The sequence below is a fragment of the Muntiacus reevesi genome, chromosome 4 (genome assembly GCF_963930625.1).
Source record: "Muntiacus reevesi chromosome 4, mMunRee1.1, whole genome shotgun sequence".
Lineage (NCBI taxonomy): Eukaryota > Metazoa > Chordata > Mammalia > Artiodactyla > Cervidae > Muntiacus > Muntiacus reevesi.
In genome coordinates, this window is record NC_089252.1 from 43,697,574 (window position 1) to 43,714,152 (window position 16,579).

Below are 16,579 nucleotides of genomic sequence, written 5' to 3' on the forward strand. Positions count from 1 at the left end.
TCCCCACCTTCTCCAGCCCTTATGTCTTCTCATTTCTTGAATTTCTAGAATGCATCATCCTTATTACACTAACTAGCCCTTGATGAAATATGGTTTATATCCATGTTTTTTCTGTAATTTCTGTTCCTCGTGGATAGCTTACCTCCCCAAGAAGACTGCAAAACCCCTCAAGGTAAGGATGCTATTTTCTCATGCACTCTCATGGATTAGACAATGATAGTACCAGACAGGGAATTCAGCAAGTTCTCCCTGATCATCAACAGCAGTCCTGGACTTCCTTGGTGACACGGAGGATAGGAATCCACCTGCCAATGCAGGGGACACAATCCTTAGTCTGGGAAGATTCCACACGCTATGGAGCAACTAAGTCCGTGCCCGCAAATACTGAAGCCTGTGAGACTAGAGCCCCTGCTCCACAAGAGAAACTACCTGTAGTGAGAAGCCCGCTCTTGGCAATGAAAAGTAGCCCCTGCTTGCCACGACTAGAGAAAGCCTGCACAAAGCAACAAGGACCCAGTGCAGCCAAAAATAAATAAATTTAAAGAACAAAAACAAAAACAGCAGTCAATACCAATTTTTACTTCAGTTCCGATAGCCTGATCCCTCCCTTCCAGAAGACAGGGGCAAACCTAGCCAAGGAGCTAAAGCCAGGATCTGAGAAGCAAGACCTGGCCAAGCAGGGAACAGCAGTGAGCTGTGGTGTTAGGTCGGTCAAGTCAATGTCAAAGGCAGAGAGGCTGGATTTCATCACTAAGATTAGAAGCTGAGTAGATTCAGGAGTGGAGCAGAGGGTCAGAACAGGACATAAATAGTATACAAAGGGAAGACTTCCAGGAAGAGGCTTTGGTACCCAGGGGCTAGCTGTGTGCAACAATACAAGGGTGAGGGTGGTCTACCCTTTGCACTGTTGGGGCACAAGGGAGACCACCCCCAAAATATCCTCAGCAGCGTGACTTTTAATTAAAGTTACTTAAGAAATTGCAAATGCAAGGAGGACACTGTTAACACCTGTCTCCCTGAAATCAGGAAATAAACCTCCCATTTGAAAGGTCCCCTCTGTGTACCAGGAGGTTGAAAGACATCGTTATCCCCGGAGACAGGGAATTCAGGGCCAAGAAGTTTGCATAAACAAAACTTGTTATGCTTCTTTTATTTACAACCCCAAATCCAAACTCTGTCTAGACTCACTTATTAAACACCCATAGTCTAAGTTTGTGCTGACAATTCCTCTCAAATTTGTCTAAAAAGCAATTTACCTGCTTTAGCCACGTGTTATATCCCATTTCTGAGACCTCTATGTGCATGGATTAAAATTTGTTACTCCTCTCATTAATCTGTCTGGTGTCCATTTTATTAGTAGGCCAGTCAGTCAAACGGAGTGCGAGGGGAAAATTCCCCCTTCTCAACATCTTTTAAGTTTAGAATTTTCTTGAGTGAGGTAAGGAACTTAAGACGTATTCCTGATTGAAGTAATTTAAAGATGGAAAAACTTTGATAGTCACTGTTACATAAGACAACCTACTGTATATAGGGATTTTTTTTGTTGTTTTTCTTCAACAAAAGCCACCTTTTAAGAAAGACAAACTGAAGAACAGAAGAGGACGACTTCCCCAGTGGCCCCGTGGTTCAAAATCCACCTGCCAGTGCAGGGGACACGTATCGACCCCCTAGTCCAGGAAGACCCCACATACAGTGGGGCAACTAAGCCCAACAGCCACAACTACTGAAGCCTGTCTGTGCTAGAACCCGTGCTGAGCAACAAGGGGAGCCATAACCGAGAAGCCCAGGCGCTACAACTAGAGAGTAGCCCTTGCTTGCCGCAACTAGAGAAAGCCCACAGTGCAGCAACAAAGACCCGGTGTGGCCAAAAAACAGGATATTTATGATACTTTTATCCTGTGAGAACTCATATCCAGTATGTACATAATGTACACGTATGGTGTGTGTGTGTAAAACTTGTAAAATCAAAAAGAATAAAAAAACAAGCCTTTCTAGGGCTGGGACAGGAAATAAGTAAATTTGAACAACAACAAAAATATCTATATATAATGTTGGATTATAATTCTAAGTACAAAATAATTACCATGAATTTATACTGACATAAGTAGGTAACTTGAGTATATAAATATATAAATCTTTTGTGCAGAAGAATTTCAAATATAACTGAATCACTTTGTTGCACACCTGAAACTAATACCAGTATTGTAAATCAACTGTAAGACAAGAGGATGAGATGGTTGGATAGCATCACCGACTCAATAGATATGAGTTTGAGCAAACTCCGGGAGGTAAGTGAAGGACAGGGAAGCCTGGCATGCTGCAGTCCATGGGGTCGCAGAGTCAGACACAACCGAGCAACTGGACAGCAAGGTTTCCTCTGGCCAAAAGCCAATTCACGCATGAATTCTTCCAGTTCTACCAGTAGGTGTTTTATCTACTGCATTTGATGTATATTTCTGTGTAGGGACTGCACAGAATTTACAAAGTCATTAAATGTCTTTTGTCCTCCCACCGTAACTCTAAATGTTAAAAAACCTAAATGAAATGGTACTTCTGTCTCGATCACTTTGCATGCTCTTTAATCTCACAGTTGATGCTCAATAAACTAAGCACTATTTAAAATATGCCTATCTTAATACTCCTATAATCATAATTATACCCTTGAAAGAGACATGAGAAGTCTTCACTTTATTATCAACAGATATTAAATCTGAAAGCCATAAAACCTCAAATTCCAAAGGTCAAGTACCTTCTAAGACGTTCGCCACTCCTCTGTAAGCTGTACAAAATACATTCTGAAAAAAAAAAAAAAAACCTTCTGACAGGCCATTTGCCTGCTACACAGGAAGGCCATTAGGCAAAGTATTCAGGCCTGCCTGATCAGAACAGTCAGGTACCTGTGAGATAACCCACCACATTAGTTTGAGTGGTTTTAAAAAAACTGCACTTGAGTCTCAGAATTTGTTGCTCCTGGTTCATTGCTGCAATTTTTTTTGATGTATAACATAACCACATTTAACAATGTATTCCAAAAAAAAAAACAACCAAAAATGTATTCCAATATCAAAGAGCAAAGTTCAACAATGCAAAACCACAATTATTTTTGTGCCAACCTAATATTTCAGTCACAAACAACGCATTATATATAAGCTATTCCTCTTTCAATATTACTGAGCCTACCCCGTCTTATAACTAGAATACAGAACAGGCATTTGACAGCTGTAGTTTTCTTCCTATAAAGAAACGACAAATAGTTTCTGTTGGATCCTTCCCAAGAGATTTCAGCAAGCTATAAACAAAGCTTCTTAACTAGGAGCTATAGCAAAGTACACTTCACATGGGAAGTTTCACATCGTCCTTCAGATTCCAGCATAGAATGACAGGTCTTCAGCAATCAGGAGATAAACAGCATCACTTCAAATTCCTTCCTAGCTCTCGGGTTTGTGAAAATATCAGGCTATTTGGGTAGTTTTAAAGGTTTCAGGTTACTGAAATGACCCTATCTTTGCTTGGTCTTCACATTAAGAACACACCTCCATGGCACCAGTATAAACTATTAAAAACACTTCAGAAGCTCATGTTTGTAAAAGGCACAGGAGTAAAACACGAAGTACATCTGGGAGCTGTTCCCTATCTATCAGATGTGTGAAATTGGCTCCAGTTAAAGAATGGCCTTTTTTGGGCTTTAAACTGAGTTCAGAGGTGTTGGAACTTACAAACAGGTGATACTTGAATCACACAGGCAGAACTCATCACTATGATGAACAACTATAGTTGTTCAGCGACTAAGTATACCTGAAAGATTGAAGGCAGGAAGAGGAGACGACAGATGAGATGGCCAGATGGCTTCTCAATGGACATGAGTCTTGAGCAAGCAATAGAATGAGCTGAACTTTAGGTCAATAACATGAGGGAAAGGGCTGCAGCTCTTAATCCACATGATCAAAGACTTAAATGACTTTCCAAATTCATAGTTTATGAACAGAAACTGGTCTACATGCGCAAACTCACAAAAACTCTTTTCACATGGTACATTTGATGTGCCTCACTACCATCAGACAAATTAAACTCCAACTGTTTAGGGACTTCCTTAGTGGTGCTGGTAGCTCAGACGGTTAAGCATCTGCCTACAATACGGGAGACCTGGGTTTGATCCCTGGGTTGGGAAGATCCCCTGGAGAAGGAAATGGCAACCCACTCCAATATTCTTGCCTGGAAAATCCTATGGACTGAGGATCCTGGTAGACTGTATAGTCCATGGGTTGCAAAGAGTCGGACACGACTGAGCGACTTCACTTTCACTTTAGTGGTGCAATGGATCAGAATCCAACTGCCAATGCAAGGTACATGGGTTCCACCATTGGTCCACGGAAGAGTCCACGTGCAGCAGAGCTGGGCACCCTCTGCAGTCCACTCGCCTGGAGCCTGTGCAAGAGCCCATGCAGTGCAACTAGAGAAGGCCCAAGCAAAGCAACAAAGACCCAATGCAGTCAAAATAATTCTTAAAAACTAGATCTTAAAATATTCTGCTTATACAAAGATTGAGAGGAAGTTAAAAATAAACATTTTGGCTTTCTTCAGCTGTCACATAAGCAAAATTTCTCCTTATCCCAAATCTACTCTGTAATGATAAATATGGGTGTGTAGTATGTCCACATGCAAAATTCTTAACTACTGGGTGAAATCAATAGATCACACATATAAAGTCAGCTGCTTTGAGAGCAGAAAGTTTGGGGTAGAAAAACAACAGATTGCCATTTTTTCATCAACAGCCCTGTCTTTGATTCTGTCTATGGTATCCAGTTTTTGTTTAGGTATTGCTGTGAAGGGTTTTTTTTTTTTTGGGTGGGGGGGTGGGGGGGAGGACAGTCCTTACCACTGGACTACCATGTAAAGGTATTTCTTTAAAGGATTTGAAAAACCTGAGGTCTACTGTGGGAGAAGGAATTCTACCTCCAAATGGAACACTTCCCTAAGTCTCCAACCTGCCCACCAACCCTTTCAAATTTGCCAATACCATAATCTCTGTACACAACTACACTTGTGTTTCATTTCTCTAGAGAACTCTAATATGTGAACTAAGCTCTTAGGTGACACCAAATCTTTCCAACTCGTAACAGAAAATATAGTTCTCTCTGTGACTGTAAAAATTTCCTAAATAAGACCAAACATACTAACCATGAAAACCTGATCACTTCATAATTAAGAACTGCAGTGTACAAAAGGTATTTTAAAGCAAAGATAATGACATGTTCACAATTTTATTCATTCTGATACCTACTTTCACAATTTTTGTCCTAATCTTTCATTCTCCACTTAGCATTTTTTTTTTTCATTTCCTTGAAAACCTTAGTTACCCTATTCTTTTACTGATTACAGTACCTCTTCATGCAGATCAGTCTTCTGGGCAGAGAAGCCAGTCAGGCTTTTCACATTGTCAAATATGAACTTTGCCTCTTATGGCCAGTTAGTGAATTTCTCTTTAATCAATCAATCACAAAACACTCTGGAATCATGCAAAGAACTCAGTCATAAATATTATGTAGGCCTGCTAACTTTAATAAATAAAAAAAGCTAAGAAACATATTTACCAATTCCTCAAAGTAAATCTCAGTTCTTTTAAAATAATCAATCTATAGAAAACCACCAAGCAACATGGAACCTTTATTTTAATGTGATCACTGTACATCTGCAGTATTGGAGTAATCCTTTTACAAATGGAACTAGAAGAAACAATGACAAAACCAAACTGGCATTTGATGTGAATCCACAGGAGTTTAAGCTTCAAATCCAGCCAAGAAGTTTGTTACAATCTCTTTCAGCTTTGCATCTGACTCTTCTGAGATCTTTCCATCGGTCCTATTTGAAAACAAAAGCAGATCAGTTGTGACCTGGGCAAAAACTCAATGACTAACCTAGTTATAGAATTCAAAAGAATTTTAACAAGACTGTTTATTTTAAAGCTTACAAAAAAGGAGACATCAGTTGTGTTCATACCTGATTTTGCCCAACAGGGCTTGATGTTGGCTGATAACGTGAGACAAGAAAGCATTCTCAAATTTTGTGATCTTGCTGGGCTCCAGCTTGTCAAGATACCCCCTGACACCAGCATAGATAACAGCCACTTGCTCTTCAATAGCCATGGGAGCTGAAAAGAAATAAGTTGCTCAACAAATGCATGCCACTGTTTCCAGAGTTAGAGAAACTTAATTTTTTCCACAAATTATTAACATGTCTCCATAGATCACCAAATTTCACAAGCAGAAATTCCGTATTAGTACTCCTTCCCACCTCCCTGGAGAAACAGTTTTTTCCTCTTACTGGTAAGCCTTGAAGTACAATCTTCACACTTATTCCATGAGCACTATACATCACCCAACAGGACTGTTTTGGGTATAACTAACTTGCTGAAATTTTACAGTAAGATAATATATTGTTTTGACTGCACCACACAGCTTGCGAGATCTTAGTTCCCCAACCAGAAATAGAACCCAGGCCCCTGGCAGTGAGAGAGCACAGAGGTCCTAACCACTGGACCACTAGGGAATTCCCAACACTAACATTCTTTATTAGTTACCCTTTATTAATTATTTATTAGTTATCTATTAGTTATCCCTTGTGGCTCAGCTGGTAAAGAGTCCACCTGCAATATGGGAGACCTGGGTTCAAATCCCTGGGTTGGGAAGATCCCCTGGAGAAGGGAAAGGTTACCCACTCCAGTGTTGTGTGCCCTGGCGAATTCCATGGACTGTATAGTCCATGGGGTCGAAAAGAGTTGGATATGACTGAGCGATCTTCACTTTCAACATTCTTTTAAATCTGCCAGATCCCACATGTATATAGCCAAGAAGGTAATAGTAGGGAGACATGGAATCTCTTATGTCTTAATTTCCAAAAGAAAGGTATTATTATACCCATCCTAGCATTTCCATTGATACAATGACTGTACTTTAATTAAAACGGTATCAATCACATTCAAAAGGCAACATCTTTAATCAAAGGTAATGGCACATACTACAGTTTGTAAGGAGCTATGTGATATTCCCAGGTCCTAACAGAGTAGGAACTTGACCAAATGTACAACTCACAATACTGTCCTTGCTTCAGCAGCTCAGTCAAACGCACACCACGACTCAAGAGTTGTTGAGTGGCAGCATCAAGGTCAGAACCGAACTGGGCAAAAGCAGCAACCTCACGATATTGAGCCAACTCCAGTTTCATGGTACCTGCCACCTGAAACATAGAAATGGCTAACTCACACAATACAAAAATACTTACTTCAATGACAGACCACCATACAAATACATTTTTATTTTTAACCTAGTGACAAAGTGATACAAATTACCTGTTTCATGGCCCTGGTTTGGGCAGCAGATCCTACACGGGACACAGACAAACCAACATTAATGGCAGGGCGAATACCTTTGTAGAACAATTCTGTTTCCAAGAAGATCTACAATGTAAGGAAAATACACAGGCATATTAGCAAGCTTAAAAAAATCAATTATTTCCACAATTAAGTCACTATAGCAAAAACTGAAGCCCCCAAACTGAAGAATACTAAATGGCTTCTTATCCTAAAGAGCTCCTCAAATCTTTCACAACTCAAAATCATCCTGTACATTCCATTGCTGAGATGAGGAGATTTGAGATGCAAAAAAAATAGGTACCGTATTTACATTAAAACTTAAATTGGCAAAGTGATGTGATCTCTCTAGGATTTGCTCCAAGATTACACACACAAGAGAAACGAGGAGAAAAAGAAAGCAAGAATGAAGTATACTATCCCATCAATAGATAAACAGGTGGGATATGTGGGGTTTCATTATATTATTCTCTTTTTACAATTGAGGTTTTCCATAATGAAAAGTAAAAGGAATTGAACAAATTAGTTCAAAACTACCAGTCTCAATTACTGCCTTGAAATCACCCAAAGTTTTCACTTAATCATAAAAATAATACCTGTCCATCAGTGATGGAAATGACATTTGTTGGAATGTAAGCAGACACATCACCAGCTTGTGTTTCGATGACTGGCAAAGCAGTCAAGGAGCCACCACCAAAAGCATCGTTCATTTTAGCTGCTCTCTCCAGGAGTCGGGAGTGGAGGTAGAACACATCACCGGGATAGGCCTCACGACCCGGGGGCCGGCGCAGCAGCAGAGACATCTGACGATAAGCAACCGCCTACAGTATAGAAAAGTGTTCACCTATTAGACAGGAGCTACATTTGTCAACTAGCACGTACAAACGTGTAAATGCATCTAAAAATACATTTCTTTTGACCTGTTTGGATAAGTCGTCATAAATGATCAAAGCATGTTTGCCATTATCCCTAAAATATTCCCCCATTGAACATCCAGAGTAAGGAGCCAGGTACTGAAGTGGGGCGGCATCTGAAGCAGTAGCTGAAACCACAATGGTGTACTTCATGGCATCTGAGAAGAAAATAAACATCAAGTTTTACATGTTTATTAACACTGTGATTTTAAATCGGAGGTTACTAGATTAAGCACTTTACTACTGTCATTACTATTAAGATTACCCAGTCTAATAGCTTCTACTTTAAAGAAGCTAACAAAACCTTAAGTTTACTGCTGCTTTATGCTACTGATATATTTGTTTTTTACTTATTACTTTTGTACTGACTTGTATTAGTAAAAATTTAAGTTCATTAGGGAGTAATTAAAATCAGACTTCATTATAAGCATAAGCTATTCTAAGATTTGCAGCATCCCAGATAACCACAATGAGACTGAAGTTCCTTAATACCTGCATCTGTAAGTCTCTTCACCAGCTGGGCAACAGTGGATCTCTTTTGACCAATAGCAACATAGATACAGTACAGCTTCTTCTTTTCATCAGTTCCATCATTGAATCGTTTCTGGTTAATGATTGTGTCAATAGCAATTGACGTTTTGCTGTAAGAAAAAACAAACATAAACCTTACTAAGTACTTCAAAGCACCCCCCAACTTAAATTCCACACAAGTCACTCTCATATTACAGTGTACTCGCGCTGTATCGCCGAACTGTTAATATCTACCATTCCAAGTCTAAAAGTAACCTTTCAATAGAGCCTGTTTTAGTTAGAACTTTTAACAAGCCGTTAAGTCTTTACCCAGTCTGTCGGTCACCAATAATCAGCTCACGCTGACCACGACCAATCGGCACCAAGCTATCCACAGCCTTAATGCCAGTTTGCATTGGTTCTCGCACAGAGATTCGAGGAATGATCCCAGGGGCTTTCAAGCCAACTCGTCTTCGGGCCTTGGAACCAATTGGACCCTGTTAAACAATAAGAAACCCCAGAACAATCAATTTGGCTCTTTCTTTTGAAGCTACAACCAAATTCAATAAATGTTAAACCTACCTTTCCATCAATGGCATTACCAAGGGCATCGACTACACGACCCAGCAGCTCCTCGCCGACTGGAACATCTACAATAGCCCCAGTTCTCTTCACAATATCTCCTTCCTTAATAAGTTTATCATTTCCAAACACGACAACACCAACATTGTCAGGCTCCAAGTTCAGAGACATACCCTATACAAAAGACATAATTGAACATCCATGAAGCCTGAGTGGTATTTCTTCTCACATACCTACACTACATATGAAAATGAAAGGGGGAGCAATACCAACTTTTCAAATCTGGTTCACTTCTATTTTTCCACCAATCTTCAGTTAACACTTGTCAAATTCCCTCAAATAATCAGAGTTTAAAATTATAAGCCAAACATGCACCTTACCACATCCTCTAAAAACTAAAATAAGCAAAGAAATTGAACTGCTTAAGCTTCTTCCACTGCATTTCCTTTGACTACGGTTTTTGAATGGGGTGACCAGTATGAAGTAGTGTCAGGGTCAACTAGGAAGACACCCTTGATTTCCATCTGTGAGAACTCATAAACAATCTTTTTTAAAGATTATCTAGTAAGAACCTATATCCATCAAGTGAGTAAAAAGTGAAATTAAAAGCTACCTAATTAAGAACAAATCTGTACAACAGAATATTGCTGGGTCATCTCATATTTCAAAATGGTTAAGATTTTAGGTCCCTAACTCATACATCGGAGAAGGCAATGGCAACCCACTCCAGTACTCTTGCCTGAAATCTCACATGGACAGAGGAGCCTGGTAGGCTGCAGTCCGTCGGGTTGCAAAGAGACATGAATGAGCGACTTCACTTTCATTTTCACGCATGGGAGAAGGAAATGGCAACTCACTCCAGTGTTCTTGCCTGGAGAATCCCAGGGACTGCGGAGCCTGGTGGGCTTCCGTCTATGGGGTCACACAGAGTCAGACACGACTGAAGCGACTTAGCAGCAGCAGCAGTTCATACATAATCAATGCAAAAAGGCTAGTCCAGGAACTGAATCCAGTCAATAAATAAAGCTCTCAAGAATTACAGAGTAAATATAGAGGAGTATCATGGAATACCATTGCAGGTACAAAATCTTTAGTCTAAATCTCTAATGTTCAACAGAGTAGCCACTAATATTATATGGCTATTTAAAATTGAAATTAGTTAATTGCCCTGTTACCCAAGCCAGAGATACTTCAGTAGTTACCGTATCCATCATATCTATAAAACATTTTCATCATGGCAAAAGCTATTTAAGGCAGAATCAGTCTAGACTCCTAGATCTTAAAAGCTGAAAGAAAATGAAAATGAGTTCCTCTATTTCAACCTAACCTTTCAAAAATACACACAACGATAATGAAAGGGTAAATTTTTAGCCAAGGTCTGAGAGCTGCCAATAAAACATCTGGCTCCATAATTAGTCTTTCACACCAACAGGCTCTTTTTCCATCCTGGACACCAGCAAGACCAAGACGATCTTTCCCCCATCTATGTGATTAGTGGATAATTCTACTGCCCCTGGTCCACCTGGATATCATATTCTGCTTCTGCCAGGGAACTCCTACAACTTTGATTTCTCACCCTACTGTCCAACTACGCTCAATCTAATAGAAAAAAGCACACTTCTATAATTAGTGCTTCTGATAACTACACCACTAGCTCACCTCTCAACAATAGGTCTATTCCTACAAGAAATACAAAGTCAGTGACTTCCAACTTTCTACCAAAAATGAATTTAATTAATCAAATGCTTTTGTATAGAATGATTTTAACAGCTACAAACAGACTTGAACTTTTCACAATCTGGTTGAAGATTTACCCAATTTTGTATTTCGGTGCTAATGGTTACAACTTACACGTAAATCAGTCCAGAGGGTAAAAGCTTGGTTAACAAAAAAAATTTATTCTTTTCACAATCTATAGTAATGACAAACACAAAATCACTGAAGCAGATTCGGATTCAAAGTTTAAAAAAAAAAAATATGTAAAACAATCTCTGAATTACTAAATGAATAACTAAGGAAACACCAATGCTAAAAGTATAAAATCTCATTTTACAATTAATTTACCTTTAAACCTGAAGAAAACTCTACCATTTCTTCTGCTTGAACATTTCTTAGCCCATGTACCCGGGCAATACCATCACCAATACTTAAAACACGCCCAGTCTCTTCAAGGTCAACAGAGGTATCAGCTCCAAGAATACGCTCTTCAAGGATAGAGGACACCTCAGCAGTGCCTATTAAGAGAGGACAATTCCATTACAATAAACAGCCTAGTCCAAAGATCTCTTCCAAACTCATTTCCTCAACGACATATAAACTATAGCTGTGATCATAATTAAATTGTATTCTAAAATTAATATTCTTTAAAAAAAAAGCTTGGGGGAAAAAAAAAAGCTTGATACCTACCACTATGAAAATGAATCCAAGTGATTGAGAGAAAACTTCACAAGACAAACATAAACCAGGTAAAAGAAGAAGTGAAGTCGCTCAGTCGTTTCCGACTCTTTGCGACCCTGTGGACTGTAGCCTACCAGGCTCCTCCATCCGTGGGATTCTCCAGGCAAGAATACTGGAGTGGATTGCCATTTCCTTCTCCAGGGGATCTTCCCAACCCAGGGATCGAACCCTGGTCTCCCGCACTACAGACAGATGCTTTACCCTCTGAGCCACCAGGGAAGCCCATGTAAGGAGCTAATCAAATTAAGCAATATCCCTAAAATAAGTATTTTCTATCTCCTAATTCTTTGGTTTAATCTCTTAAGAAATCTGAAACTTAAATTTTTGCCTAAATTCTATAAAAACTATATCTTAAAAAGCAACTGCTTAGAATTCCCTGGCAGTCCACTGGCCAGGACTCCGTGCTTTCACTGCCAAAGGCCCAGGCTCAATCCCTGTTGGAGGAAGTAAGATCCCACAAGTCACTCAGCCAAAAAAAAAAAAGAAAAAAGAAAAAGAAAAAAAACCCCAACTGTTTAACAAAATAAAAGTACTGATATCCCTCGCATTTTGAAAGTTCATTTATGTAACTTCACTTTGACAAAAAAGGGTAATTTCTTCTTCACACTTTAATCATATCAGCCAAGGAAAAATTTCATTAGAATGCCCACTTTCAAATATTGATGAAAACTTGTACTTCTCCCTTTCAAGGGAAGCATGTACCATATTCCTCATTTTGGCATACAGATGATACCTAACTGTATTTCAAAAGACCTAATGCACATCTCAAAAGAAATTTCCCAACCTACAGAATCTTAAGTTTACCTCCTCTTTTCTCTATTGCATTTAAAATGTGCAAATTCAGACTACCAGGTATAGGTTACCAGTTCCTGTCTTTGAAACACATAAATGTAAAAACTACTTGTCTTTTCCCAATGTCTATTAGGAAAGGGTTCACAGGTCAGAAAGAAGCCTACCACCTGACATATACTGATATGGAACAAGAAGTACTAGTTATGACAGAAAAAGAACCTGTGCTCCCATCAAGAGAAATAAATAATTGTAGTTCATTTCACTAGAAGGGAACCTACCAAGATAGAGCTAAATCGCTCTATATTATGGGTTAAGAATCTAAAATTCCACAGTAACTAAAATTGAGAGAAAAAAATTCACTAATGGAAAAAAATCCAAAAACTATTCCCAGCAGGTATGTAACCTATGTAAGATTTTTCATTTAGTAACAAGGTAGTAAGTGTGGTCCAGACATGAAATAATGACTTACCGGTCTTCTGAAGACGAGAGTTAGAGGCATGCAGGTTCCTTGCAGCAATGAAAGATGATCCCAAAGCATTTTTGGAGACCTAATGCAAGAAATTTTCTTTAAAAATCTGATTTTAAAAAAAAGCCTTTATAAAACTAGCAAGTTTAAACAAATGCAGGCTTGGTATGATCAGATTATCAGCACGCAAATATTAATCACGTGAGAAAGCATTTATTCATATACGTGAAAATGTATTAATACAGTTCCTGGTACACTGTAAGTACACTAAAAAAAAAAAAAAAGCATATTTTAAAAAGCAACTGCTAACAAAGTATCTTTCCTTTTAAAAGCACCAGATAAATATTATTTTGATTTCAAATGTATTTCAACTGAGTTGTGGAAATCCTCCATTTTATAAACTGCTTCCTAAAAGGGGCAAATAGATTTTCTATTCTATTCTCAATAGATTTTCTATTCTAATCTTTAAAAAAGCCTTTAAATGTTAAGTTTGGTTAGAAACTAAGAGATATAGCAATATGCACTTTGTTTTTTTAAAAAAAAAAAAACTGTCTTCAACAAATCCTGCAGGAATCCAGACCCTCCTTCTATAACTGTGGTTGGTCAAGGCATATTCTGAAGACATTCCCTTCTACAGGACTAGGATGAATGTCCTTGAGTACTTTTTTTTTTCTTGTTAACAGAAATCCAAGATATTATCAGCAGTAGTGTTAGGGCAGTAAATGGCCAACGTATTTATTTGGCCTTCCAAAATGAGATAACTCTGAAGATGAAAACACAAATGTCAAATCGTTTACATAACTTTTAGGGGTTATGTCTTTAACTTCAAGGAATTTAAGTAATGAAGGGCATTGACCTTCACGAGAATCTCCCAACCTATGTTGTATTTTACTTTAATTTTCAATCACTAACATTCCTCAAGGATAAAATCTTAAAACAAGTCAAAGCACCACCAACCAAAGTCTGCCAGTCTGAGACAATTTGGAAGCCAGCTCATCCGCTGTCAGGGTGGCGCCCGCACTGAAAAGCATATTTGCACCTGTACGGTGTTTTCACGATCGTTTCACTATTCGGCACTAAGAGATCGCATATTGAAGCATTCAGAAAGGCACCTTCATTTATCGCTTTTCTCTGAACCGACCTCTGGAGAAGGTGAAACGCCGGAGCCTGCTGACCTTCACGCAATGCTCTCTACCTTGCTTCAACCTGGGCTGACAGCAGTGCTCTGACCTTCAGCGAGGAAGTCCCGGGGAGTCAGTGGGGCCCGGGCTCCCCGATTCGGAGCAGGCCTCGGCAAACTAGCGCCCCAGCCCTGACCTTCATCCAAGGCCCCTCTCCGGCCTCTCGGACGAAGACTGGAATCGTCCCGAGGCGCCATCTCCAGACAGCACGAAGGTCACTGTCTGCCCTGCAGCACCCTGCACCCTCCCGCACCGGGCGAGCAAACAGCCCTCCGCCGACAGCCCAGGCCAGGCCGAGCGGCCAGCGGGGCAAGATGGCGCCGCCCGCCACAGCCCCTCACCCTCCGCACAGAAAGAGAGCCCGAGCCCGTGCAATCGCCACCCGCGGCTGTCTGGACCCTCCCTCCAGCCAGCCTCCGGTGCTCACCAGCCCCGCTCGCCGAGGGAGGGCGCGGGCCACGGCCGCGGCGACGCGCACTGACAGCATCTTTGCAGCTCCTCCTAAGGTACTCCCTCCGCAGCCGCAGCCTCGAGACTGACTGGGACAAAATGGCCGAGCTGCGGGGAAGGTCAAAGCAGTCAGCCCACGTGACCCGGATGTACCGCCCCTCGCTTTCACCCCCGGACGCGAATCTGCCAGGGCGGGGGTGGAGGGGTTAATTATTTTCTTCCTTTAAGTATCATTTTTAGATTTTCAACCTCCAGATGACTGATTAGACGTTCGCCAGCTTCGACCCAGGCACTGGTTACATACTTGCTTTGATCTTTCTCATCGACCTTGTGGTTGCCCGGGGCGACCACATGGTTATAGCGGCACTGGCTGAGAAGCAGTTTCCAGGCCGCATCCTGGTAGAAAAACGGTGCTGCCGTCACCTAGTCCTGGGGCGCAGCTGGCTAGCTTGACCATCAGGGGGGTTGACTGTGGCGGGTCCCGAAGATACAGCTATTAAACCTTGGTGATGTGGGTGCAATAGTTACTCCTCTTGAGAGTGTAGGCAGCAGAGCATTTCCTGCTGTGCGAATTAACGCGGATTAATCTGCAGATCGCTAGCCACACCCCCAGAGACTCTGAGTCAAAAACTGGGGGCAAGCTGAACGTTTGAAAAGCACTCAAACTGAAGAATCGTAGTTCTTTTAGATTCGATCTGGAAGAATCTTGTCTGCCAAGTAACATTAAAATGTTTAACAAAAATAAAAATAAAAAAATAAAATGTTTAACAAACAAAAATTCGAATAGAGTGGTTGCTAATCCTGGGAAGAATGGTCCAGAATCACTCCAGAGTGAGCTAGGGATCAATTTTTTCTTTAAAAGTAGCTATTTTCATGACAGTGTAGACATTACTTTGTCATTTGAAGTAGAACGGCAATGATGAAAATAACTTTCTATACCAGCCCAATGAAATCAGGGCAGGACTTTTGTTCCCCCCAAGGAGATTGTGTGTGTGTGTGTGTGTGTGTGTGTGTGTGTGTGTGTGTGTGTGTGTGACAGAGAGAGAGGGAGAGAGAGAGAAAGAGAGAGAGATACTGAGATAATTGTGTGTGTGTGTGTGTGTGTGTGTGTGACAGAGAGAGAGGGAGAGAGAGAGAAAGAGAGAGAGATACTGAGATAATTGTGTGTGTGTGTGTGTGTGTGTGTGTGACTTTTGTTCCCCCCAAGGAGATTGTGTGTGTGTGTGTGTGTGTGTGTGTGTGTGTGTGTGACAGAGAGAGAGGGAGAGAGAGAGAAAGAGAGAGAGATACTGAGATAATTGTGAAATGTGCAGAATTTGGGTTGGGAAGGAAAATGTTAGGTATTTTGTGATGCTTGTTCAGTCCTATCGGACTGCAACCCCATCCGTGTAATTTTTCCAAGCAAAATTACTGGAATGGGTTGTCATTTCCTCCTCCAGGGTTTCTTCCCGACCTGGGAATCTTCCTGACCCAGGGATCTTCCCAACCCAGGGATCAAACCCCTTGTCTTTTGCATCTCTTGCATTGGCAGGTGGATTTTTTTTTTTTACCACTGTGCCATTTTATGACATTTTATGATAGTGGAGAGTATTTACATTAACTTCTCTTGTAACTCTTTTGAGAAGGATCTTTTAGCTTCATTCACCAAATTCTGGTTTATACCCCAAATCTGAATTTGGGTTGGGCATATAAATATCTGGATTAAAAACAGTCATGTCCTAAAACAGTTTGCAAATATATGATCACCCATCCCTTTATCCAATATCCTACTTCCTTTTCAAGGTAAGCCTTGAGTAAATATGACAGTCCTCCTGGGAATTAGGGGTAGGAATAGGTAAAATTTGGGTTTGTAAAAATAAAG

At 40.4% G+C, this 16,579-nt stretch overlaps 1 protein-coding gene across 1 annotated transcript; it reads right to left on the reverse strand.

Moving 5' to 3' along the window:
* Positions 1-5,647: 5,647 nt before the first annotated feature.
* Positions 5,648-14,851, reverse strand: ATP5F1A (ATP synthase F1 subunit alpha). The gene is made up of 12 exons (XM_065932639.1): positions 14,696-14,851; positions 13,091-13,169; positions 11,437-11,606; positions 9,373-9,546; positions 9,121-9,287; positions 8,773-8,921; positions 8,287-8,438; positions 7,963-8,187; positions 7,346-7,453; positions 7,089-7,233; positions 5,998-6,148; positions 5,648-5,859 (listed from the first exon to the last, which is right to left on the reverse strand). Exons 1-12 carry the CDS (start codon positions 14,753-14,755, stop codon positions 5,778-5,780), a joined length of 1,662 nt encoding a protein of 553 aa, XP_065788711.1. The 5' UTR covers positions 14,756-14,851; the 3' UTR covers positions 5,648-5,777.
* Between the last annotated feature and the right edge of the window lie 1,728 nt (positions 14,852-16,579).

What these genes read in the sequence shown, in the direction of transcription:
- ATP5F1A (XM_065932639.1), bottom strand. Translation starts at nt 14,755, where the DNA reads ATGCTGTCAGTGCGCGTCGCCGCGGCCGTGGCCCGCGCCCTCCCTCGG. An exon ending in CTCTCGTCTTCAGAAGACCG is followed by an intron (nt 11,607 to 13,090) that starts GTAAGTCATTAT and finishes CTCTCTTAATAG; the next exon opens with GCACTGCTGAGGTGTCCTCT. An exon ending in TTTCCATCACTGATGGACAG is followed by an intron (nt 7,454 to 7,962) that starts GTATTATTTTTA and finishes CTTACATTGTAG; the next exon opens with ATCTTCTTGGAAACAGAATT.